This window comes from Trichomycterus rosablanca, chromosome 15, assembly GCF_030014385.1.
Source record: "Trichomycterus rosablanca isolate fTriRos1 chromosome 15, fTriRos1.hap1, whole genome shotgun sequence".
Classification (NCBI taxonomy): Eukaryota; Metazoa; Chordata; class Actinopteri; order Siluriformes; family Trichomycteridae; genus Trichomycterus; species Trichomycterus rosablanca.
The window spans coordinates 1898756-1923559 of NC_086002.1; the positions used below are offsets into that span (position 1 = coordinate 1898756).

The 24804-nt window shown below is 44.5% G+C and overlaps 1 protein-coding gene and 1 long non-coding RNA gene across 2 annotated transcripts in view; one reads left to right on the forward strand and one right to left on the reverse strand.

The window, feature by feature from the left end:
• Window positions 1–315: 315 nt before the first annotated feature.
• LOC134329269 (uncharacterized) lies at window positions 316–1316 on the forward strand. The gene is made up of 3 exons (XR_010014850.1): window positions 316–376; window positions 961–1043; window positions 1245–1316. It is a non-coding gene; the product is annotated as an uncharacterized LOC134329269 (long non-coding RNA).
• Window positions 1317–13574: 12258 nt separating this feature from the next.
• The window catches only part of nrp2a (neuropilin 2a), a 68873-nt gene continuing 57643 nt past the window's right edge, over window positions 13575–24804 (reverse strand). The window contains exons 16-17 of the mRNA XM_063009374.1: window positions 16951–17010; window positions 13575–15437 (exon numbers count right to left, since the gene is read on the reverse strand). Of these exons, the coding sequence (XP_062865444.1) occupies window positions 15133–15437; window positions 16951–17010 (365 nt within the window). The 3' untranslated portion in view covers window positions 13575–15132. The remainder of the gene's footprint in view (window positions 15438–16950; window positions 17011–24804) is intronic.

Sequence of the window (24804 nt, forward strand, 5' to 3'; positions counted from 1 at the left end):
GCACATGAATAAATGCTTAAGATCATGCATACACCATCAAATAAATTATCTAAGAACTTGTACATGTATTTATGGATTTCGTTCAACACGTAACCACATGTAAATAATTTTTAAATCCCTGAACTTAGACACTTTAAATCTACCTTCACCAGTAGATGGAAGCAAAGCAAAGCTGATCACATCCTCGAGCCACTGAGCTCCACTTTCCTCATTCATTCTGAAGATACAAGGACAAATATAATAAATGCCTTTCATTCATTCCAGGCAAGCAAGAACCTTCTCAAGAGCTCTTCATGCTCATCTTTGTGAAGCATGTAAAGAGGTTTAGAAAGAGTTTCTACAAAACCCAGGAGATGGTTCTGAACGAATGGACATGGTGATCATTCTTATTCATTCATGTTTTCCAACCACTTCATTCTGTTCAGGGTCTGTTTGGTAAGGCAGGAAAACTGTGCCAATTAATCAGTGGGCAACACACTTTTAACTTAGTGGTAAATCATATCAACCAATTCACTTTCATGCATGTTTTCTGGACTTAAAAAGACAACAGAGACAACGACTAGAGACAAGGATCCGACCCAGGTTCTCAGAAGTCGTGTTATCGTGCAGCATCCACTAAACCAGCCATGATCTTGGAATACTCGCAGAACCTCGTTAGTTATCTTGACCCCCCAACGATTGTCCTGATACAATAACTTGCTTTAAAACAGAATAAAATCTCTCTTTGCCGGCAGCGTATGATTAATGATATGCTAACTCTATACGATTGTGAACAATTTGCTGCAATCATTACTCATCACGGCCTCGCTCTCAACCGCTGAACCGTAACCGCTGCCACAACCTCGACGCCACGAAACCTCCCTTCAGGATGCTTATGCAGCCCCACGTGCGAAATCCAAACCGTATCGCTTAGCTCTGGGAGTTCCGTGTTTCAACGCTGGTTGTTTTTTTATTTCTCAGAAGTCACCGTGGAGAAGTGATGTAGCTGAGCGTCAAGGAACAAGCACGAGCCATCCATCATGGTGCCGCAGCGTGGAGCTCAGGTAATGCAATCTTCCCTCTGAGATGTTTACTGCAGCACATGTTCCAGCCGCTGGATACATTTTGCATTTCAAGTCATAAATTTCTTCATCACTTTTAAAGGGCGTGTCGTGTGAACTCCTTAACATTGGATCCATATGTTTGGTGAACATCTTGTTCCAGAACTATGGACAGAAACATGAAACTGATCTCTGTGGTTACAGACTCTAACCTTTTGAGGGAGACTTTCCCAGACCGACCTTGGGAAGTTTTGGAACGTTCCCAAACTGCGGCCTCAGGAGACGACCTGAAGTAACTGCCTTGGAACAACCCACATGGACATGGGTAGAAACTGTCAGTGGGGATCAAACCTACGACCTTAAGAACCACATCACAACGTGGCACCCACACAGCAAGATTGGAATCACACAATTCAGACTAAGGTGTCATATTTCGACATAACATGACAAGACAAATTCTTCACGTTACAGTAACATGGATGTTTTTAATGAGAAAGTGTGGGTGTTAGACTGGCCTACCTGCAGGTACAACTTCTAAGCCAGTACAGCTGTCTAGCCAGTTTTTCCGCTTTCATTTATATTTGGTACTTGAAAAAGTGTTTACATTTTGCACTGTGTGTCCAAATGTTTGTGGACACCTAATCATGAGCTGGTTGGACGTTTCATTCTAATCTAATTTGCAGCTACACCAGCCTCAACTCCTTTGGGAGGGCTTACCACAAGATTTTGAAGGGTGTCTGTGAGAATTTGAGCATTTGTCAAAAGACCTGGCTTGCAATCGACGTTCCAACGCATCCCATTAGTGTTTAAGAGGGTTGGCTCTCATCAAATCATGTCTTGATGGACCAGGCTTTGTGTACAGCCATGCTGGAACAAACAGGCCTTCCTCCAACCAAGATGTTGCCAAAATGTTAGAAAAAATCAGTGTTTTAGCACTGGGCGTGGCCTTTTAAAGCGTCCATGTACTTTTGACCATATTTACATTTTCAGCCTTTAGCAGGCGCTTTTATCCAAAGCGACTTACAGTCTGTACAGTATGCAGTCTAAGCAATTGAGGGTCCTTAAAGTGTTGAGATGCAGTGGTGGGGTTTGAACCAGCAACCTTCTGCTTACTAGTCAAGTACCTTAACCGCTAGGCTACAACTGCCCATATAGCATGAACAGTGCTTCATAAAGTTACGCTCTTTATAACGGTTCTCCTCATGTGCCATACGATCATTATAGCAGCTTAATAGCACCGTGACACTCCTGCCATCCACCTCTGTTTCTATGGTAACTGCCTCCAAGAGCTGCTGGTGCACATCGTGACGGGTGCCATCCTGGACCTTTGTGCTTCTGTCATGTTCTTCAGACTTTATTGCATGATGGGTTTTAATCTCGGACGTCAGAATCTGCTGATGTTTGTCGATATGATGGAAGCCGGTTGGCATCGTGATCATAAACATCGCCGGGCGCCCACTGAGAGAGGCACGCTGCCGAACACTGAGCAAGGCCCCTAACCCTCAAGAAATCGAGTCAGTAAGTCATAACTGTAAGTCGCTCTGGAATAAAAAGCATCTGCTAAATAATGTAAATGTTTACATATGCGTTTAGGATCTGTGTACATCTTGCGAGAGCGAACGCTGGTCCATGATGGACGGATGAGAACATACGTGCTTCAGCTCAGACCTCCTACGTTCAGTGCCGTCAGCTGCAGCGAATTCCAGCAGTTCTTGCCCTGTCCTGCCAAACAGTGTTTATGCGCCTCGATCGTCTTCATCTTCACACTGGGACCGCACCATGCGGGGGTGGAGGTGAGGGCGGGGGGTTCTGGAATCTGCACAGATAGGCAGAACATTCCACTCCTCTGTTTCCATTTCCCAGCACACCTCCGCTGCATCGAGGTCACGTGAGGAAGGAGTGGAGAGCAAGAGAACGATAAGAGTTTGGAGAGGAACGTCGAACCGGCATGTTTGCACCACAGAGGGTCATAAGTCGTCATACACAGACTTATTAGTACAACCCCAAATCAGAAAAAGTTTGGAAACGGTATAGAAACTGTACATTTAAACACTGCAGCGTTATTTACTATTACAGACAGAATAACCCCAACAATTTTCATATTTTGTCTCATCAACTTCATTTCATTTGCTAATAAACACTGACTAGGCATAACATTATGACCACTAACAGGTGAAGTGAATAACGCTGATTATCTCTTCATCACAGCACCTGGTAGTGGGGGGGATATATTAGGCAGCAAGTGAACATTTTATCCTCAAAGTTGATGTTAGAAGCAGGAAAAATGGGCGAGTGTGAGGATTTGAGCGAGTTTGACGAGGGCCAAATTCAGAGCATCTCCAAAACTGCAGCTCTTGTGGGGTGTGTCCCGGTCTGCAGACAAAAGTTGTCCAAGGAATGAACAGTGGTAAACCGGCGACAGGGTCATGGGCGACCAAGGTCACTGATGCACGTGTGGTCAGATCCAACAGACGAGCTACTGTAGCTCAAACTGCTGAAGAAGTTCATGCTGGTTCTGATGGAAAGGTGTCAGAATAAAAAATGCATTACAGTTTGTTGTGTATGGGGCTGCATAGCCGCAGACCAGTCAGGGTGCCCATGCTGACCCCTGTCCACTGTTGAAAGCGCCAGCAATGGGCACGTGAGCATCGGAACTGGACCACGGAGCAATGGAAGAAGGTGGTCTGGTCTGATGAATCATGTTTTCTTTTACATCACGTGGACGGCCGGGTGCATGTGCATTGTTTACCTGGGGAACACACAGCACCAGGATGCACTATGGAAAGAGACCAGAGGTGATGCTTTGGGTAATGTTCTCCTGGAAACATTGGGTCCTGCCATCCATGTGAATGCTTCTTTGACATGTACCACCTACCTAAGCATTGTTGCAGTCCATGCTCACCCTTTCATGGAGACGCTATTCCCTGATGGCAGGATAAAGCGCCCTGCCACAAAGCTAAAATGCTTCAGGAACGGTTTGAGGAGCACAACAACCAGTTTGAGGAGTTGACTTGGCCTCCAAATTTCCCCAGATCTCAATCCGATCGAGCATCTGTGGGACGTTCTGGACAAACAAGTCCGATCCATGGAGGCCCCAACTCACAACATACAGGAGTTAAAGGATCTGCTGCTGACATCTTGGTGCCAGATACCACAGCACACCTTCAGGGGTCTGGTGGAGTCCATGCCTCGACGGGTCAGGGCTGTTTTGGCAACAAAAGGGGGATCAAGACAATATTAGGAAGGTGGTCATAATGTTATGTCTGATCGGTGTATATCAATTCCTGCATTTCAGGCATTTGCACATTGTACAGTAGTACCACTATAACGGGACCAGTAGGGATGTTAGTAAGGATGTTGCCACTGGTTTCACTCAGCTGATAAGCCCAGTACACCCAATACAACCCCCCCCCCCCCCCACACACACACACACACACACACATTTGTAGGCTATGCTGTGGTTTGAACATAATTCTAACCTACAGGTCCAAACAGCTGGGTACCATTACTGGTCCCGACTCCCATGAGTGCTCGAGATTCCACATTTTATTCACTTCTCTCTTACTAATTAACGTAAATGTCCGACTCGCTCAATCCGCACTTCATTTTTCAGTCACGTTACACACACAGACCACAATTTTTCACCCTGGCAGTCGTAAACCAACACCACAGTCACCCATCCATGAACACGTCAACACTCAGAAACACTGGAGGCAGACGCACAGTAAACATGAACCATTCCTTCCTTCAGCCAGTTACTAGCCTGAATGCTTGTGCACCAGGGGCTCGACGTGGAGCGTGATCCTGATCACAGAGGATCCGGAGCTGAAAATACCTGAAAGATTCAGCACAGGATATCATGCATTCATTTAATTATGGGCGAGGGAAGAAAAGAGGTTAAACCTGCCAAACTACTGTGATCAGCGTGAGCAGAAACCTCCTGCCAGCTACTCAATCCATAAACCAGGATGAAGGTTCCAGGTTCCTGGAATAGGGGGCTGTTAGAGACTCTTTTCTGGGACATCGTCCAGACACATCACCTAAAACTGAGTTCCCTAAAGTGAGAACAGTTTTAAATGTGTGTGCAAATGTATTTATTCTACAGCGGTGTGTGTGTGTGTGTGTGTGTGTGTCAGGCTGCATGAATTATTAAGTGTGTGTGGATGTGTGTTGGGTCATTACAGCAGTCTGGAGACGGACCGGACCGTGATCTGTGTGTTCACAGCCTCACACTGAGAGGCGTCAGCAGAAACCAACGTCTGATTTAGTTACGGTTTAGGTTATGTGTTTTAGGGAGATTTTCCAGAAGCTTCGGGTGAATACGGTGGATTCAAAAAGTATTCAGACCCCCTTGACTTTCTGCACCTCTTAAAAAACTGCATTTTTTTCTATCAATCTTAATCACCCTGAATGACAAAATAAAAACATATTTCAAGTAACTTGTGGCAGGGATGTAGAATAAAATTTCTTAATTGATCCCCATTTGTGTGCCACAGCAGCTTCAGCACAAAGTAAATACAGATAAATATAGAGTAAATACAATAGGGTAAAAATAAAATATATTAAGGGTGTGATCGAAAACCTAGGGAGCTCTCTACATAGACAGTGTTTTACATCATCCTACGCCAGCGAGAAGGAGGCTGTTCGAATTCTTAGATGCCTTTAAATGCTTTCTAATAAGGCACCTTAAATCTGAACGGTATTTTGACAGAATAACGAGGGAACATCCGATGCTGCCTTAGCACTGAAGCAATCCCAGCATTCAGTGCGGCACTTTTCTCACAAAGAAATAAAAATATAGCGGACGGTGCGGAGCAACGAGTTATCTTCAAATGTAAATAAATGATTACTGATTTTTAATTTGTATAAACTTGCACAAGTGTCGTTTTCGGTTTACGGAGGGAGATGTTAGTTGACCTTGTAGCGCGTTGTGTGTTAGCTTAGTAAGCGAAAACTGATGGAATTGCTGTCTAAGTAGCGTGTTCGAATAACCTGACTTATAAGTGAATGACTTATAAACAGTATGTCGGCAGTAAGACAGTAAGGCAGCTCACTAGGTTTTCGAACAGACCCATAGACATCAAGTCTGCCTACCTGGTGTTTGGTCAGGTAGCTAAAAAAGAACCCAACTGATACTGTAAAGGAGTTTGGAGAACCTGTTGGATGAAGAAACCATCTCTGCAGCCTCCATACGACACCATAAGAGCGGAAAGACTGAAGCCAAAGTTGAGATAAAGACAAATGACAAGCTGCTTGGGTTTTACTAAGCAGCCTGTAACTAGACTAGTAATTGAAAGGTTGCTGGTTCAAGCCCCACCACTGCCAGGTTGCCACTTTTGGGCCCCTGAGCAAGGCCTCTAACCTTCAGTTGCTTAGACAGTATACTGTCACTGTACTGTAAGTCGCTGTAAGACTGCGAATGACCTGGCTAACACCATACGTACAGTGAAACATGGTGGTGGTAGCATTATGCTACAGGCTGCTGTTTGGCTGTCTAATGCTTTAAAAGACCGGCAGCCTGGGCTGAATTCCTAGACTGTCTATTGTTTACAAACAGTCTTAATACAGAGAGAACAGTGACTCAAGATATTAGATAAGTAAAGTGTAGATAAAACATTTTACTTTTGCTAGTAAAAGTGGTTCTTTAAGTTTCTAACAAAGTAAAAAAGCCCTGCAGCTCCCACCACCATAAGAAAACACTTAAGACACCCAAATTCCCCCTTTAGAGGAAAACAAGCGCTCCACTGAACAGCCCCCATGATCCTGGCCTGCAGTCCCGTATCTGCCCCGCTCGTCTGCATCTCCTCTCCTTCTCGCCGCCCCAGAGATGAATTAGCTTTGTGTTCCCTGCATTTCCTGGCCGACCCGTCGAAACGCCCTGGACTCACCGATCGCCCCGTTGGCTCTCAGCTTTGATTCCGAGACCCCCTGACAGATAGGGCGAGCTTTCTGATCTGCGACGGGGTCGCGGCCCCAGCAGAGAATTAGATTCCGATCCGACAGCATGGGAAAGCAGAGTTCACCAAACCAAAGTTTGGAATCATTAGGATGGGAATAAAATGAGCCCGACGGCCCGGCTCCTGCTCCGCCGGGCAATTTCCTAGATTTGCGCGGTTCACATGTCGATCAAAGGAAAGCGCTCGGCACCTCGAGCCGGGGTTTTTCTCCCGATGAATAAAATATCTGGAGAGAATTCAAGCGTTTGTCGTGAGCGCTGGATTTAAAACGGTGTTGAGAGGTTTTATAAAACACATAATTAATTCAGCAAGGAAAAAGGAGACAGTCTGAAACGTTCCTGTGGATAAAGAGCTGGGAAAGAATCTGATACAAGGTTTTCAGACCTTCCCTAAACTGTTTATATCTAAATACACAATATTCAGCTGTAATAAAAGTGCTCTGTGAATAGAAGGATCACAAACCTTAAATGAATTAGGTTTTAATTTTGTGTGCTGTAAACACAATCCTGACTACCCACTGTCATGTTCTCCTTTTTGGAGTTTGATGTTTTCCTTTTTGGGGTCTGATGTTCTCCTTTTTGGGGTCTGATGTTCTCCTTTTTGGGGTCTGATGTTCTGCTTTTTTGGGGTCTGATGTTCTTTTCGGTGTCTGATGTTCTCCTTTTTGGAGTTTGATGTTTTCCTTTTTGGGGTCTGATGTTCTCCTTTTTGGGGTCTGATGTTCTGCTTTTTTGGGGTCTGATGTTCTTTTCGGTGTCTGATGTTCTCCTTTTTGGAGTTTGATGTTTTCCTTTTTGGGGTCTGATGTTCTGCTTTTTTGGGGTCTGATGTTCTTTTCGGTGTCTGATGTTCTCCTTCTTGGGGTCTGCTGTCCTACTTTTTGGGGTCTGATGTTCTCTTTTTGGGGTATGATTTTCTCCTTTTGGGGTATGATTCCCTACTTTTTGGGGTTTGATGTTTTCTTTTTTGGGGTGTGATATCCTCCCTATTGGGGTCTGATGTCCTTTTTGGGGTTGGACGTCCTCCTATTTGCGGCCCGATGTTCTCTTTTTTAGGGTCTGATGTTCTCCTTTTGGGGTCCGTTTTTTTTTTGGGTCTAATGTCCTCTTTTTTGGGGACTGATTTCCTTCTTTCTGGGGTCTGATGATTTTTGGAGTCTGTTATCCTCTTTTTTGGTATATGATGTCCTTTTTTTGGGGGGGTCTGATGTCTCTCTTTTTGGGGTCTGATGTCGTTTTTGGGGTCTGATGCCCTTTTTGGGGTCTGATGTCGTTTTTGGGGTCTGATGCACTTTTTGGGGTCTGATGTCCTTTTTGGGGTCTGATGCCATTTTTGGGGTCTGATGTTCTCCTTTATGGAAGTCGACACCCAAGTCTCAACCGAACCCCTTGGCAAAGCAACAGAAACAGCAAATGACATGGTGTGAAAGCATTTTTAAAATTGTTTTAATGATTTTCTTCAAATGAATCAAACCTCTGTTCTTTATTTAATGATTGAATTCTGTTATTTAGAACCGAGGTGGACCGTCTGTAGTGAAATAGTTAACAGAGAGAGACTCGCTGGGTCAGATGGAGGGATGAAGGAGACTTTGGGGGGTGATGGAACAGTAAGCACTTCAAAGCTTTGATGTTGTGAGGTTCTAAATGAAGGCGACTGAAGGTCTAAGCGAATGGGAGCCCACGGGGAGATGAGAGACTTATGTGGAAGCAGGAAAGTGTGTGTGTGTGTGTGTGTGTGTGTGTGTGTGTGTGTGTGTGTGTGTGTGTGATGCTTTATGGATTTGCTTTTATAGGTAGATACTGAATTCTTTACTCCGTAGCCAGATGACGTCAATCCCACATTCAAACAGCGTTAGGAAACGTTCTGGCGTTCGGCAGTGTGTGTTGGCGGATAAAATGTTTGCACACACACACACACACGTGCAAACCAGAACATTTAGGAATGTGTATTTCAGCTCGTTTTCTCTTAACAAGAAACACAAAACCTGCAGTGAAACATCAAACACAAACTAATCCTCTCATTTCTACAATCATCTGCTTGGTTATTTATAATTAACTGGCTGTGTGATTTGGGACACTGCCCTAGTCAAGCAGCCTGAAGCAGGATTAGGACCAAACAGCAGGAATTACATAATATAATAAATTAAAGTAAATATAACGTGATTTAAATCAATAAAACATCAGCCCAGAGCGTAGTTTAACATTGCCAAACCAGCTAAGAGCAGCAAATCAACTTAAGCTGGAGTGAATAGCCTGTAATCAATGCTAATTTTCCGATTAGCATTATGCTAACAAAAACAAAGGCTGTGTGTGTGTGTTTTAGTGTCTGCAGATTAATGATTTTAACTGAAGTTTAACTTTAAGTGGGTTGAAAATGAAAGGAAGTTTAAAAAGAATGTCTGACAGATATATAGCACAGAAGCTAACGCATTTAGCTTATACCCACACAGAAATGTAATATATGACATATATGCCCCTATATCAGTAATGGTTTTTCCACATATGTTAGCTGTAAGGTAGGGTTGCCAACTTTCAGAACTGGAAATAAGGAACACCCTGTTTACCTGAGCAGGGAGGATGGGGGGGGGGTTAGGGTTGCACCTGTAAACAATATAACCGGTCCTACACCATCATAGGAACATTATCAAAATGTTTAATTTAAGCTGTTTAACATATATTATTTTCATTCTTTAATGATAAATCAGAACCATAATTTAGGTAAAAGAACATGCATATCATCATGTAACTCAATAGTGAAAACAACATTTTTACATAATCCATCTTCACAACGACATGCAGCCTGGTTCTGGACTGCGTTGCTTAGGGGGGCAGTAAGAAAATTGGGGGAGGGTTGGGGCAATGCCCACCCCAGCGCCCCCATAGCGCCGGCCCTGCTTGTGTTACTTTAGTTTCGCCCTAAGCCAGATTCGAACCTAGGGCAGAAGAACGTGCGTGATGCGCTCTGCCCACTGCGCTACTCAAACAGTGAAGTATTTATAGTGGCGGTAAATTCGGTTCATTTTATGGACTCGGGTTAATCTGAGTCACTCAGTAATGTGATCCGGTTCACTTGGGTCAGTTGAGTCAGTTGAGTCACTTGTACTGACATTCAGATTGCGATTGATTTATTGCATTAAAATGCATCCAAATATCACTTGTCTTCCATGCACTCATCTTCTGTAAATAAATCCTTCTCTCTTAATTCTATTGGCACCTCACACTTCTCCTGTCAGTGACAAGTTGACACTTTTTTTAAGTGAAATCTTGACCATGCGGGAGAGGAGGGTGGACTCACCTACCAATCTGATGGGTATATTAATGGGTCAGGGGTTTAAAATTACCATGGGGGCTGTGATACTTCTTAAGCAGTACAGTACTAAAGTAGCCTGTAATCATTTGCATTTTAATAATAATATAACTATATTATGTTCTTTTGCTTACAAGAAAATATGCTGCATTACTAATCTATACCACTACTACTGATTAATAATAATAATAATAATAATAATAATAATAATAATAGCATGTGCATAAAATCAGCCACATAACGAACACCAGTGTGTTTAATCGCTGTTTATTGGAATATTTAACTTATTACTTAGATTCATAGACTGGAGTGAAGTCGGTTCAGCCAAATCATCTGAGTCAGAGGTGTTTCCAGTGAGTCGGCTCACTCGCCTTGTATACTTAGCAGCAGCAGCCAGTCAGAGGACTCGTAGGATCCGCGTTAATTGAGTTTTCGGACTCGTGATTCCTGATTCAGTACAAAGATTCGAATCATTAATCCCGGTGATTCAGGAACCGCCCAGCTCTAGTATTGAACAGTCTAATCTGCAGCGTTTCTCTCCCATTGATAAAAATACGGAACAAAGCGCGTCCTGTATCAGTTCAATACGGAAGGCGACATTTAGTTTCCGGGACGGTTGGCAACCCTACTGTAAGGTGATAAACATACACGTATCCTCTGGATATATGTAGATATAAGTTTATAGCATATATGAAATACCTATAATAAAAGTGTGTATGTACATATACTAAACATAGCTATAGGATAACATTTTATTAATTCAATCGCACACACACACACACACACATACACACACTGATCAGTCATAATATTAAAACCACCTCCTTGTTTCTACACTCACTGTTCATTTTATCAGCTCCACTTACCATATAGAAGCACTTTGTAGTTCTACAATTACTGACTGTAGTCCATCTGTTTCTCTACATACTTTTTAACCTGCTTTCACTCTGTTCTTCAATGGTCAGGACCCCCACAGGACCACCACAGAGCAGGTATTATTTAGGTGGTGGATCATTCTGAGCACTGCAGTGACACTGACATGGTGGTGGTGTGTTAGTGTGTGTTGTGCTGGTATGAGTGGATCAGACACAGCTGCGCTGCTGGAGTTTTTAAATACCATGTCCACTCACTGTCCACTCTATCAGACACTCCTACCTAGTTGGTCCACCTTGTAGATGTAAAGTCAGAGACGATCGCTCATCTATTGCTGCTGTTTGAGTTGGTCATTTTCTAGACCCTCATCAGTGGTCAAAGGACGCTGCCCACAGGGCGCTGTTGGCTGGATATTTTTTTGGTTGGTGGACTATTCTCAGTCCAGCAGTGACAGTGAGGTGTTTAAAAACTCCAGCAGTGCTGCTGTGTCTGATCCACTCATACCAGCACAACACACACTAACACACCACCACCATGTCAGTGTCACTGCAGTGCTGAGAATGATCCACCACCTAAATAATATCTGCTCTGTGGTGGTCCTGTGGGGGTCCTGACCATTGAAGAACAGCATGAAAGGGGGCTAACAAAGCATGTAGAGAAACAGATTGACTACAGTAAGTAATTGTACATACAGTGTATCACAAAAGTGAGTACACCCCTCACATTTCTGCAAATATTTCATTATATCTTTTCATGGGACAACACTATAGACATGAAACTTGGATATAACTTAGAGTAGTCAGTGTACAGCTTGTATAGCAGTGTAGATTTACTGTCTTCTGAAAATAACTCAACACACAGCCATTAATGTCTAAATAGCTGGCAACATAAGTGAGTACACCCCACAGTGAACATGTCCAAATTGTGCCCAAATGTGTCGTTGTCCCTCCCTGGTGTCATGTGTCAAGGTCCCAGGTATAAATGGGGCTGTTAAATTTGGTGTTTTGGGTACAATTCTCTCATACTGGCCACTGGATATTCAACATGGCACCTCATGGCAAAGAACTCTCTGAGGATGTGAGAAATAGAATTGTTGCTCTCCACAAAGATGGCCTGGGCTATAAGAAGATTGCTAACACCCTGAAACTGAGCTACAGCATGGTGGCCAAGGTCATACAGCGGTTTTCCAGGACAGGTTCCACTCGGAACAGGCTTCGCCAGGGTCGACCAAAGAAGTTGAGTCCACGTGTTCGGCGTCATATCCAGAGGTTGGCTTTAAAAAATAGACACATGAGTGCTGCCAGCATTGCTGCAGAGGTTAAAGATGTGGGAGGTCAGCCTGTCAGTGCTCAGACCATACGCCGCACACTGCATCAACTCGGTCTGCATGGTCGTCATCCCAGAAGGAAGCTGACGCACAAGAAAGCCCGCAAACAGTTTGCTGAAGACAAGCAGTCCAAGAACATGGATTACTGGAATGCCCTGTGGTCTGACGAGACCAGGATAAACTTGTTTGGCTCAGATGGTGTCCAGCATGTGTGGCGGCGCCCTGGTGAGAAGTACCAAGACAACTGTATCTTGCCTACAGTCAAGCATGGTGGTGGTAGCATCATGGTCTTGGGCTGCATGAGTGTTGCTGGCACTGGGGAGCTGCAGTTCATTGAGGGAAACATGAATTCCAACATGTACTGTGACATTCTGAAACAGAGCATGATCCCCTCCCTTCGAAAACTTCCTTCCTTCCAACAGGATAACGACCCCAAACACAACCTCCAAGATGACAACTGCCTTGCTGAGGAAGCTGAAGGTAAAGGTGATGGACTAAACCCAATTGAGCACCTGTGGCGCATCCTCAAGTGGAAGGTGGAGGAGTTCAAGGTGTCTAACATCCACCAGCTCCGTGATGTCATCATGGAGGAGTGGAAGAGGATTCCAGTAGCAACCTGTGCAGCTCTGGTGAATTCCATGCCCAGGAGGGTTAAGGCAGTGCTGGATAATAATGGTGGTCACACAAAATATTGACACTTTGGGCACAATTTGGACATGTTCACTGTGGGGTGTACTCACTTATGTTGCAGCTATTTAGACATTAATGGCTGTGTGTTGAGTTATTTTCAGAAGACAGTAAATCTACACTGCTATACAAGCTGTACACTGACTACTCTAAGTTATATCCAAGTTTCATGTCTATAGTGTTGTCCCATGAAAAGATATAATAAAATATTTGCGGAAATGTGAGGGGTGTACTCACTTTTGTGATACACTGTATATACATAATACATATATTATTTGGCATCAAAAATATATATTTTTTTATTTCTTTCCATTCATGTGAATTGTCTGCACTTGTAAGAAAATAATAATAATAAAAAGATCTGCTGAGGACCAACCATGTGTCTGATATTTATCAATCATTTATTAAATAATCATAATAACAATAAAAAGCACATTTTATATACACAGGCTCCAGGATTTATCCCAAAGTCTGACCAGTGCTGTGAGTTAAAAGTCTTTTTTGAGGATTTTGAGATGGACGGAAGCTCCAGAACGAGTCTCGGAGTGCCGGAGCAAGTGGAAGCTGGAGCTGAGCGGCTCCAAGGCACTTGGAACGATCCCCCATTCCAGTGGTGACAGTTTTGTTTTTATATGAGTGCGTAGGTGCACTCCAATGCTGCCCGTACAGAGGTTCAATCCCGGGTGGAACATATTTCCCATGGTTCCCGTGCTCGTCCAGGATAATATCCATCAGAAGAACTTGTAAAAGATCTAGCAGATCAAATGAATGTTTTATTTTTATTCCCGAGCAGCTCTCGAGGGCCGTCAGGGAGCTGACGTGAGCGCCGCAGCGGTTCATCAGTAAACCCGTCTCCTGTTAACCTTCAGCCTCGCGTGACGGAAAACACGGAGAAGAAAAAGACCAGCAGATGATGTTTACTTGGCCTTCGTTCCGAGTCTTTGTTCTCCTCGCCGAGTGGTTTCTCCAGTTTTGACACCACGAAAGAAAAAACACTTTACCACGGTCACCATCTCTAATGCGAACACGTTTAGCACTTAGCGTCTAAATCCCACTTACAGCAATCCATAGGTTGCACTGACAAAAATCTCCCATAATCCACACAGACGGGGACGGCCCGTCCATTTTATTCCGAACACAAACTATAGGAATCACGTGATCTTTAACTGAAACGATCCAAACCTGCTCGGCTTGTGTTGATAATGTGTGTATTTTTTAAAATCTAACAAGAACTAAACAAGCGGCGGGTTTTAAAGACCAACCGGGCGCCTACAGGGACACTGATCGGCTTGTCCGGTAGGTTGGATTGCCGGAGGGGAGGGGATTCCTCATAACTGCTGCAGTTACGACCTCTGCTGGCTGGTCGAGGTGCTGCACATAGACGGGGAATATCGGAGATAAGTGCGTGACTCTCCATACGCGATACGGATCCCCATATGAACCCGCCTGGTGCAGGTGAAAAGAAGTGGTCGCTACTGAACACTCCTTAGTCAGGAGTGGAGGTCTGCAGCAGTACAGAGGTAATTGGATACGACTAAATTGGGAGGATTTCTTCAATACAGGAAATGAACTGATCTGTCTTAAGGCATCATGTCAGGACCTCACAAAAATTAAAAACAATAAAAAAAAAGCTCAAAAAAACGTCACCACATGATCAGTCACATGACACATAAGCTCTGTATTCCGGGATGGCGAGTTTAGTCCAGCCCCGGCGTAGAAATGAATTCAAGATTTAATCCTGATGACAGTCAGTACTTGATATGTACTAATATCTATTTGAGACTAAGCTCAGGAAGGTTCTCCGAGAGCGAGAGGCTCAGACAGTTGAGCCATCGTGCGCCATCGAGTTTCCATGCCGAAACCGACATGCATATCAAGAGCTGAGCCGAGTCTCTCAGTGGGGAGTCCGAATCGTGAGGAGAACATCTGACCGGGTTCCCCCTCAAGCCTCTGAGCAGCAGCGCTGTTGGTTGAGCTTGACCTTGTGCTTGATGCCATCGTAGAGCTCGAAGTTGTAGTTCTCCAGAGTGGTGGAGGAGCGGGAGGTCAGGCCCCCATACGAGCAGGTGCAGTACAGCAGGAGTCCGGCGCACACGGCTCCCAACAGGACGCCCAGCGAGCTCATCACTATGATGGTCAGGAGGATCGGGTCCAGCGTGTAGAGCCAGGAGCGCTCATTGCCCGGCGCCCGTGTGACCGGCGGCTCGGTGGACGGCTGGGCGGTGCTTAAATCTGGGAACGCTGAACCTGGAACACACAGAAATACAGACAGTGTGGATTAGTGGATTAGTGGATTAGGGTTTTTGCAGCTCATTAACATTGAACAGGTATTTTAGGAATAAAATTAAAGTCGTTCTGCTATTAATCAGGTTTATTAGCTGGACTAGTACTTGAAAGGTCGCTGGGTAAAGCACCACCTCTGCCAAGCTGCCACTGTTGGGCCCTTGAGCAAGGCCCGTAACCCTCAATTGCTTAGACAGTATACTGTCACAGCACTGTAAGTTGCTTTGGATAAAGACGTCTGCTAAAAGCTTAAATTGTAAATGACTAGTAATCAGAAGGTCACTGGTTCAAGCCCCACCTCTGCCGAGCTGTCACTGTTGGGCCCTTAAGCAAGGCCCTTGCCCCTAAATTGCTTTGGGCAGTTGCTGGACTAGTAGTTGAAAGGTCGCTGGTTAAAGCCCCACCTCTGCCAGGTTGCCACTGTTGGGCCCTTGAGCAAGGCCCTTAACCTCAATTGCTTAGATAATATATACTGTCACAGTCCTGTAAGTTGCTTTGGATAAAGGCATCTGCTAAATGCTTAGATCGTAAATGAGTAGTGATGGGAAGATCACTGGTTCAAGCCCCACCACTGCCAGGTTGCCACTGTTGGGCCCTTGAGCAAGGCCCTTAACTATCAATTGCTTTGGGCAGTTGCCTAACCTAGCGGTTAAGCTACTGGACTAGTACTTGAAAGGTCGCTGGTTAAAGCCCCACCTCTGCCAAGCTGCCACTGTTGGACCCTTCAGCGAGGCCCTTAACCCTCACTTGCTTAGATGTTTTTTTGACGTGTACGTTTGCCCAAACCTTTGGCAAATGTTGATCAATTTTCTAAATTCTAAGCCCATGGTGACATGAAGCTTGCTCGACTGTGGAGGTCTTACAGTAAATCACTCTTCTCCCTTGACTGCTTGATTGCTTTGCTCAGTAATAGCCAGACCTGCTCCTGCTCCTGACGGCTGATCGTGTCTGGAGCTTATAAAAGAAATGTTAAAATCAGCTCTTTGTGCCCGGCCGAATTTTGCGTGATTGGATATTTATTGTTTTGCATTTCATTAGCATACTCATTCTCACCCTACAGAGGTGATTGGCACCCAGGAGGAGGGCGTGAGGGCTAAAGACTTAATTATGGAAAGTAGGAGAAAAGAAAGGAGATGAGCGACGTCGATAATAAAGCGACGGGGGAGACGGGCGGGAGGCGGGCGGGAGGCTGACGGCGGGTAAAGATGAACCGATTCCGGCTGCACAATTAACTCGTCGAGGTCTTTTATTTTTTTATGAAAGCGCCAAACAAAGACGACTTTATGAGCAGAACGGAGTCCGTCGGTGCGATACGAGGACGGTGAGGGTCTGATAAGGGACGTATCTGTTCCAGAGAAAGCCTCCATGAGGGTTCGGAGGATGTGGGACGGTTTCCGGTCGGTCGTGTCGGCTTTAAATAAACAGCTCAGAAATAAACAGAAATAATGAGACGTCATAACAGACCAGAGACGCTCACCTGGATCTACCGGGTCCCTGTTGTTGAGGAGACGGTTTCCTCGAGGGTCCATTTTTTTAACTGTGGGAGGAAGAAACGAAGAGTTGAAATAAAGAATCGCACAAAGTTCCATACGTCAAAGTCACAGCTTCAGTTCATTCTGAGATTGTTTAGAACATAATTAAAATAATTACAGGGTTTTATGCAGATCATAGACGTCTTGTAAAAGATTTAAAAGCGTTCTTTTACTCTGACTGATTGGAAGATTTACGTCATTGTCCAAAAAAAGACTAATTATAATTCACCTTGGTCATGAGTTTTATCAAATAAAATCAACATAAATCATTTTTAGTTTATTATAGAACATCATTTCATTTTGTGGTGTGGCCGACCACTTCCTTTAACCGATCATGATTGACTGCTGGTGACTTCTCTGTGCCTGTATAATTAGGGTTAGTTTGGCTGCACTGATTGAAAAGTATAAAGAACAGTGACGTCTTCGATAATAATAATAACAGGACTGTTAGGATTTACATTCACATTTTCGGCATCTTGCAGACGCTTTTATCCAAAACTAATTACAGTATACAGTCTAAGCAATTTAGGGTTAAGGGCCTTCCTCATGGGCCCATTAGTGGCAACCTGGCAGTGGTGGGGTCTGAACCAGTGACCTTATGCTTACTAGTCCAGTACTTTAACTGCTAAGCTACAACTACATTTAATGTAGATGCTGCTGGAACACAGGTGACTCTCCTCAGTCCATCAGGCTTCACACTGCCGTGAGTTTAGAGGCTGCTGAGCAAGAAAAAAACTCAACTTCTAAATTTCCGACCTAAATGGACTGAGGTGTTTTGTTATGGAAGTTCCAAAGTCCAAACCCAATGTGATATGGCTAGACCAATATAAAGGGAGGCCCACAGTTCTGTTCCTTATTCTTCTCCAGAACCCCAAAACTGACCAACAAGACCCACAAATCATCTGCAAGTGCACAGAAATGTTTTAAATCTACACGATTAGGGTAGATTGTGGTGCTGATGTGGACAGAATCCATCAACCCTATTAGTAAAGCCAATGGTGATGTCATCAGTGATGAAATTGTGATGTCACAGTAAATTCAGCATTAAACAAGAAAAAAAATCCACATTTCATATAATACAAATCGAACCATTAATTTGATATTAAAAGGAATGAGAGGGACTCGTTAAAAAAATAAGATTTTTATTATGATACTCCAAAAGAAGGACACGTCCAGAACATCAAGCAAAAATATTCTGTTTAAACGGCACACGGATATTAAGATTGAGGTAAAGTACGGCAACGGCTATAATTTACATTCATACCAAAAGTGCATCGTAAACAACAACACCACCGTCGTCTACAACCGTCTATAACCGTCTATAACTGTCTGTAACCTTCTGTAATTGTCTGTAATCATCTATATAATCGTCTGTAACTGTCTATAATCGTCTATAACTGTATGTAACAGTCTATAATCATCTATATAACCATTTGTAACCGTCTGTAATGGTCTGTAATCATCTATAACCGGCTATGTAACTGTCTACAACCGTCTATAACCGTCTGTAACTGTCTGTATTCATCTGTAACAGTCTATAATCATCTATATAACCATCTCTAATCATCTGTAACTGTCTATAATCATCTATAACAGTCTATAATCGCCTATATAACCATCAATAATTGTCTATGACAGTGTATAATTGTCTATAACAGTCTATAATGTCTATATAACCATCTATAATTATCTATAACCGTCTATTATTGTCCATAACAGTCTATAATCGTCTATATAACCGTCTGTAACTGTCTGTAACGTCTATAATGTCTATAATCGTTTGTAACCATCTGTAACCGTCTATGATGTCTATAACTGTCTCCAGCCATCTATAATATCCTGTAATTGTCTGTAAACGTCTCTGTCTCTAACCGTCTGTAATTGTCTGTAACCATCTATAACCGTCTATAATCTTCTTTAACTGTCTGTAACCGTCTATAACCATTTATATAACTGTCTATAACTGTGTAGAACTGTCTATAACTGTCTGTAATCATCTGTAGCTGTGTCTATAACCGTCTATAATCGTCTATAACCATCTATAACTGACTATAACCATCGATATAACAGTCTATACAGCATAACCGTCTATAACTGTCTATAACCATGTGTAACTGTCTGTAACCGTCTGTAACCGTCTATAACCGTCTGTAACCATCTGTAACCATCTATAACCACGCAGCGTGGGGTAAGAATCCGAAACAACACAGTCAGGCATCGTTTGGTGGTTTGTACAGCACAATTCCGCTACTGTTGAAAAAGCATTTAAACCGGGACCTGCTGGGTCCAAACCAAGGCTGTAAAATGTGATGGTGGGCTGACTGGCACCACTTCTGCCAGCCCTGAGTCGTATGAAGTAGCGTGTTAATTGTTTCCTGTCAGACAGCGTCGGATCATCAGGCACAATCCTGTTTTAAGGGGGGTGGGGGTGAGGGTGGAGGCACCCTGGCATCTGGGGAAGAGAAGATGTGCCGTTTGGCATCCCGCCTCTTTAGGTGCTAAGTAGGCACGAGTCTCTGGAGAAGGCGTTCACTCATTAACAGGTTTTCCGGTGATGGCGTGGGAGGAGGAGACTCCTGTAACCTTTAGAAATGCTGTCTGGTCCATAAACTAATTAAAAACTCGGCGAGTTTGGAGGAACGCGCAGCAGAAGTGAGAGAGATTATTGATATAATAGCACAGCGCCAGCGACTGCCAATACATCTCGTTAAATCACTGCCTGATGGAAACGGCACTAAAAGCTCCCAAATGTCTTTTGCTTTTTTCTAGCATCAAACTCATCCAAGAATCCTATTAATCCTAATGGCCTAAACCTAATCCCTATACCAACACCACACCCGGGGTCCGACCAAAACCGGAAACGCTCCGAAAATATTAAGTAACATATTAAATAAGTAAATAGAACAGGAGGAACACGTTGGGAAAACTTGGGCGTTCACGTCTTTATATTTAGCAGTTCAAAAAGCTGAATCTCAGCTCTGCTATTGGTCGGCTGGGCGCCCCCTAGCGGGCAGCAGACAAAATTGCCCACTAAAGTCTGCTGGGTGGAAAAGACGGGACTAAAAAGAGGGTGGGGTCTTTGAGGCTGTGTAAGGACCCTGGTTTGTAGAACGTGGAGATCGGTGCATGACTCTCCCTGCGCAAAACCGGCCTCATGCGCCAATCCACCGAAGTTCAGGTAGATAAGAATGGGTCGGAGGATTACATACATATCAGAGGGGGGCGTGTCAGGAGAACGAACGGCATCAGGGTCTCCAGCAGCGGAGGAGTAAACTAAATATGAGCTTCATCCAAGATCAGAGCACTTGTGATGCACATGAGCATTCTGAGGCCAGTAGGGGGCGCTGCTTACTAATGCTATAAAGGCATCCGTCAAAAATGAGTTGCTAATTAATTATTAATAATTTTAAGGCTCGTAAACTCAAAAGCGTGAGACATAATGCCAGACGAACACACGTCTGTTCCACACACACCTTTTTAAAGAGATGACGTTGGCGCTGGACCATCTCTAGCTTAGCATATAGATCAACCACAGTTCCTGTCGACTATCTATCTGACCAGTGTACACTGGGAATAAAATAAATAAATAAACATGTTGAAGTACGAGGAGGGGCTGTTGATTATTCTAGAAGTTTGAAAAGCTCCTGGAAGCGCATGGCGCTCACGCCCGCGTCGCTGCTCTCTCTGTCCTCATTAACGCGAGACCGTAAAAGGGAAGCAGCTGTTGAGGACTGACGGCCGAGCGTCTTCAGGAGAGTACGCCTACGCGGCATTCAGGGGGTTTCTGAAGTGAAATTTGAGAAACAGGTGGAACAAGAGTCGATGGAAAACGCTTGGGCGTCTTGAGAGGAAGCGTGGACACGAAGGGAGGGTCAGATTCGTTGTTCTTGCCCATATTTTTGGTACCATGAGTATTTGGGTGTTGATTTTAGGGGACACGTGTCGGAGGGAGGGTAAGTAAGGGGCTATGATAAATTGATTTATTGATGATTGATTTATTCCTCACTGGCAGAGGAAGTGAAAGACCAGTACCCCAGTAAGGACAAAGTGAACCCCCTCCCCCAAATTGGAGCTTCATCCAAGATTAAAGCACTTGTGATAGTAGAGGAGGAAAACAACAAACACTAACACGAGTCAGGATGAAGACGTTAGGAATAAGCGGGTGCTCAGGTGGCGCAGTGGTAAAACACGCTAGCACAGAGGTCCACAACCACCGGGCCGCAGTCTGTGGGTCATTTATTACCGGGCCGCACAGAAAGAATAAATAATTAGATTAGATCGCTACATCAGCCATGAAAACACTGCTTTTATTTCCAACACATGGGTGATTATCGTCTCATATCACCCCTCATTTGTGAGCAGAACAGTTATTCTATTTTAAGTCCCTCCACCCCCGCCGGTCCATTAAATTGTATTTTAAATGAAACCGGTCCGTGGTGCAAAAAAAGGTTGGGAAGCAATGCGCTAGCACACCAGGTCTGACATTTCAAACTCGTCGTTTAGAATCTCAGCTCTGCTACCGGCAGGCTGGGCAGCTACACGAACAACGACTGGCTGTTGTTCATACAGGGTGGGAGCCGGGCGGGACTTTATAACTGATTCAATTACGACCTCTGCTGGCTGATTGATGGCGCCTGATCGGGGTGTGGCTCTCCGTACACAAAGCTGATCGCCTCGTGCAGGGGAAAAGATGAGGTCAGATAGTGCACATGTGTCGGAGGGGGTGTGTTAGTTCACTCTCCTCAACCAGGGTGGGGATCGACATCAGTATAGAGGAAGCATAATGCAGTTGGGTAATTGGATACGCTAAAGTCGGGAGAAAAGGGGGAGAAAATGCATAAACAAACACGTTTGGACTCGTACCAACTTGTAAACATACGTGATTAATCGTATTACAACGACCCCCATCGACCCCCCACACATTTTACAGCCTGTTTAAGCATCAAGCATCAATACTGTTTTTTAAATGGTCCGTTTAGCTGTTCGGCTATAAATAGTAAACATAGAAGTCATGACTTCATCAGGATCAAAAGTGCAAAAGTTTGTCACATGTTTTAAGCGTTCAGTCCAGTCCTGTAAACCCGCTGATGGATGACACAGTTAAACAGCGTCATATCACATTCCCGGTCCCGCACGGTCCGGATCTCCTCGCTGTAGAATCTAGCCCTTATCCTGGACCGACTAGAACCCAGATCAGCCAAATATTGGCGAAGTGAAATCTGAGGTCATTCAGGGACCTGCGATTAAGGTCGTTCGGTTGGGCACCGCTGGTTTTTCACTGTATCTTTGGAGCTTCCAGCATCCGGAAAAGAGCCGCGTCAAGGCTCGTCCATGAAGGCAATTAGCATGAGCTAGCACCTGTCGTCAGGGGCTAGCACCCTGCGGTAAACGAGCCATGTACAGCAGACATGGAACAAATCACTGAGCAGAACGTCGAACATTCAGATGCTGGTTGAAGTTCCTCCTCGTCTGAGCAGTTCCAATGCCGCCGTCGATCAGAAAATACAAAATAAATAAAAGCACATTTTTATTCCCCCTCACATCAACCCAAACTCTCCAGCTTCTGCTCCTCAGAGTCTTCTCCTCTAAGCTTTCGTCTGCAGCTCAGTTCGAGGCCGCTGCTTCTCACCAGTAGGAGTTTCCGTCCCCTTTCTCTACCCATACGGTCAACTTAGAACCGCCTCCCGATCTGGGCGCGGCGCCGTTCGGGTGGTAAGCGCTGTGGGGACTATAGTAGGCCATGGTGGGCTGGCTCCTCCTGGCCGTCAGGCGGCGACAGCCGATGGCCATGACAACGGCAATGACCAGGAACAGGACGGCGCCTCCGCCGGCCATGATGTAATACCAGTTGGGGGAAATAGGTGGCACCGACAGCGTATCTACTGTTGGCTCACTTCTGCCTGGCAGGGCTCCCCCTGGTGGAGAGATATACAGAATGTAAAACCCCCTGAATTACTGCCAAACATAGCAAAGCAGCGATGCACTCCGACGTTCCGTTACTGGGGTTGCAATCGTTTCATGCCGTGAGTTGTGCGTTACAGTCCCGAACAGTTCAAGAAGAACAAGCAGACCAGGACCAGGAGAGTCTCAAGTGCCCCAGTATAGTCCTGAGGAGCTGGTGTGTGAGTGTGGCGTATCCTGTTCCCAACATCTAAACATCTAATACATCTTAATTCATCACAAATAAAAAGAAGCTATTTCGACTGTAAAGCTCGTCCACTCTGTCGCACTACGTGTCCTATCAGTGAGCGTAAAATGCTAGTACAGCAATCAGCAATAATTAGCAGGTTAGAAAAGTAAAACGCTGGTTTTGGCTCCTACTGTTCTAGTACGAGGGATCTTCAAAAAGTGTTAAGAATTTCAAAAACAAACTCCGTAATTTTTCTACATCGTCGCCTTCCGATGCATTTTCCCAGCACCTCTCGATTTTCATCCCGATTTAGCATAGTCAATTTGTCTTCCACAATTTGCGTTCGAGGTGGGAATATTGCTGCTCACACCTCCTCCGACCCGTGCGTAGCCCAATCGGACCCCTTTTTTTTGCCCAAGCATTCTGCACAGGCGCCTCTCTATCTGCTAATCAGGGTCCTTGCACACATAGTCCGGTCATCCCGCCCTAGCCAATTAGTATCCACTGCAGACACTACCAATTATGCCAGCTAGATGCCGCCCACTCGACCGGTGGCAATGTCGAGTTTCGAACAACCCTGTTCGAATATCCCGCTGCTCCACCTTGGCACGTACCAACTTTTTAATGCCGTCAGCAAAAACGTTTTGATTGAGTGTCGTAGCCACTGATGCGCCGCTGCTTTCACATCATCATCACATGAAAATCTTCTTCCCCTTAAAGCTTCTTTTTTTTTTTTTTTTTTTTTTTTTTTTTTTTTTTATTGGAAATGCTTATTTTAAATGAGATGGAACTCAGGACAGTATATACTGGTGGAGACGTGTTCATACTCAGCTATGCTGAAAATAAATAAATAAAAATGATAAATAAACACTTTGTGTCGTTAATACAACAGGAATGTTTTTTAATCCCCTCCACGTCCTCGACCCTGACCCACACCTTTAGATTCTAACGCCCCGACGGCTCTACACGGGAAAAACCCGACAACCTCAGAGGTTTAAAAGGTCAGAAAGGCAATTTAAGGACTCGCTCTCCAGGACTACTCAACGGGCACTTCAGCGACATGCTCGGTGACGCAGGGTTTCGGTTAGTGCTCAGGGGTTCAGGGAAATGTTCAGGGCTGCATTCAAATCAAGAATCCTGCAAGTCAGGCAGAAAAAAACATGCATGTGGTCTTTTAGTAGCCTTGCAATACCGGCATGATGCAAAATATATATAATTTATGCTATTTATTCTGTATTTGTAGAGCTACGTTACTGTTAGGTGTTCGGTAGTGATGCTAAATAATTATCTAACAATACTGAGGACCATAATACTCGATTTAATGCTGAGTCTGCCCTTTTTGAATGTTGGAATTAATCACAGTCACTTTTTATTTTCTTTACACTTTCGTAATAAAGGAAAGTCGACAGAAACTGCAGCCCCTAATCAAGAACACCAAATGGACCCAAACAATTCCAGTAAAACATTTTTCACATCGTTCCACAGCCACCAGACTGCCGTACTACAGAGGTCTAGCATTCAGGCCTGTACCATTCTTTTGGTGTACACCACAGACGGCATAAAACACAAAAACTACTCACTCACTTTCTTATTCGCTTATCCAATTAGGGTCGGTGGTGCTGGAGCCTATACCAACTTTTAAATGGGCACAAGGCACACAGCAACACCC